Below are 2,466 nucleotides of genomic sequence, written 5' to 3'. Positions count from 1 at the left end.
GCCCCGGTCGCGACTGCGCAGAAGGCTGTGGCGCGTGCAGCGGCGCTCAGGCTGATGGCGTCACAAAGGCGCCGGCCGCCGCTCGCAGCGCGTTCTGGGAGCTAGCGCGGCTGCCAAGGCAGCCGGCTGAGCGGCTCGTCCCTGGTTAGCGGCGCGCCTCTCCGCCTCTGCCGTCTCTCGGTAGCCAAAGCTCGTGGCCTTTGACGGCGAGGTTAGCCGGCGTTGCGTGTTGGCCGGGAAGACTCCGATAGCCAGTTTTATGTGGTCTAGAATCTTTGCGCCCACTCCACTAAATCCTGGTCCGATTGGAGCTGTTCCCCGGGAGACGCGGCACCGAGTCTTGAATCGCTTTGGACTCCTCGGCCGCCAGGGCTGGGTGGAGGCTGGGGAGAGAGGCTGCCCTTGGGAATTTTGGTGGGATGTTGTGGGCAGCCCCCTCGAGGGCCGCTCTGGTCTCAGCGACCGGCGACCCCCAGTGCCCGGGTCCCGGCCGCGAGGATTGAGAGCGTGAGCTTGAGGTCCGCCCGCGGGCCTGGAGGGCACGCACGCTGGGCACTTGGCCGTGTCAGCTCGCGGCCGGCTTCAGACAGGCCAAGTCCTAGTGGTGTAGTAACTGTTACCTTTGAACGCATGGGCACTGTGTGAACTCAGTGGATGTGTAGGGGCAGCTGAATGGACGGGGCGATGTGTCCCAGCTTACGGTAGCCGTTTCAGTTACGTACCAGCGGACTGGACTAAGTCTCCCTTTCGAGGGCAGACCTCCCGAGCAGTCTGTTGTCAGAAAGCTTTGGCCTTTGCTCATGGAGCTGGGAGCTGAGTGCGGGAGCCAGGCGGCCGGCTGCTGGTTCCTTTGAACCTGTCACCCCTTGGTCTGACATCCCTTGCCGAACAGGAAGGGCCTTATTCGATTTATTTCACCGGACACTTACGCGAGGGTCTCACTGTCCTTGTACTTTGCAGCTAACAAAGTTTACGAATCTGGTTAAGCCAGAAGAGCCAACGCGGGATCCCGCCGACCCATTCTGGGTCTTTCAGCTGAGAATGCTTCGAAAACTGCGTGGCCTGAGCCTCGCGGCTCTCCGTACCTGACTCTTGGTGTGGACGCGTTCCCGCGCTTTCTAGCGTGAGGGTCAGAGGGCGCGCCGCCACACAGGCGCAGGAGCGAAGGCCGTGGCAGTCATGAACGAGGCTGGCGGCGCTGAGGAGGCCTGTCGGGTTAGTGTGGGCATCCAGGTCTCGGCCTGTGAGCTCTAGCTGTCGCCCTCCACTCCCCCACACCGCTCCTGGGTGCCGTCCAGTGTGTTCGGGAGGGCCCTGGGCGTCGTCCGCAGACAGCATGCCTTGGGTAGGGGATGGGAGGCGGCAACCCCTGCCTTGGAAAATTCTCCCAAATTCTCGGGTGTGCGGGTCCAGGGGGCCGCGCAGGGGGCGGTGGGCGTGCTCCTGTGACCCCCCCGGGACAGGCCGGGCCTGGCCGCCCGCGAGGCCCTGGCTGCGTTGGACTTGTCAGCCTCAGGGGTGCCCAGCTGTCAAGTTCAGATCCAGGTTGTGTCCCCAGTCCTGGGATTCCCGAGACTCACCTGGCTTCCCTGTTTCCCCGTTTCCCAGGGTTGTGGTCGGTAAGAAGCAGGGCGGCCCGCAAAGGGCCTGGCGCACCCAGTACGCGTTCACTCCGATGCCTTTCTCGCCTGATAGCTTGCTGCCGGAGCATTAAGAAAAAGTTGCCCGCGATTTCTTTGGCGTTCTGGAATAGGGCCTTGTTTGCACTTTAAAAAAACTAGCTTACAGTGTGAAGGCTGGGGGCTTGAGCTATCTGGATGTAATATACATAGAAAACAGTACATTAGGTAAAGACGAGCTTTGAAACTATTTTGAGCACACGAGGCCTTAAAGAAAAGGAAGCAAGCTGAGTTGGGCAGCTGGTTTTAGTCATCTGAGGAGACCTGTGATCTTGAGATCTGCTTGTTTTTCTAGCACATGGGAACTAAAGAAGAATTTGTTAAAGTCAGAAAGAAGGACCTGGAACGACTGACAACTGAAGTGATGCAAATACGGGACTTCTTACCCAGAATACTAAATGGGGAAGTACTGGAAACCTTCCAGAAATTAAAGATTGTAGAAAAAAGTGAGTCATACTTCATCTTCAGCAGTCCCTGATGGTGACAGCAGTGTGTTTCAGCAGGTTTTCCTTATGTAAATAACTGGGAAGTGATTGTAAATAAACTTTAAGATACTGTTACAGTCTTTGTAATTACCTTTGAAAAAGTCAGATAAGACATAAGAAGGGGAGGGGCCCACAAATGAGTAACTTGGCTTTGTGTAGGTTCCTGTTGGAGGAAGGGTTGCCAACTTTCTGAGTATCTGTTCCCAGCTCTTTACCTTTTATCTTTGGCAGAAGGATTTTATACTTTTATTATTTAAAAGCTCTGTTCTAAAAATTAAGTCCTTTCTTGTATAAATACATAC

General features: G+C 56.2%; 1 protein-coding gene across 2 annotated transcripts in view; it reads left to right on the top strand.

The window, feature by feature from the left end:
* The first annotated feature begins 100 nt into the window (after nucleotides 1–100).
* Nucleotides 101–2,466, top strand: part of HSF2BP (heat shock transcription factor 2 binding protein) — an 84,871-nt gene continuing 82,505 nt past the window's right edge. For both annotated transcript variants that reach the window (XR_008199255.1, XM_052638418.1), the window contains exons 1-3: nucleotides 101–211; nucleotides 961–1,215; nucleotides 1,975–2,125. Coding sequence is in view for 1 of the 2 variants with exons in the window: in XM_052638418.1 (XP_052494378.1) it covers nucleotides 1,180–1,215; nucleotides 1,975–2,125 (187 nt within the window). In the remaining variant the exon portion in view is untranslated. The remainder of the gene's footprint in view (nucleotides 212–960; nucleotides 1,216–1,974; nucleotides 2,126–2,466) is intronic.

Source organism: Budorcas taxicolor, chromosome 1 (genome assembly GCF_023091745.1).
Source record: "Budorcas taxicolor isolate Tak-1 chromosome 1, Takin1.1, whole genome shotgun sequence".
Classification (NCBI taxonomy): Eukaryota; Metazoa; Chordata; class Mammalia; order Artiodactyla; family Bovidae; genus Budorcas; species Budorcas taxicolor.
This window is presented reverse-complemented; position numbering and strand designations above follow the sequence as displayed.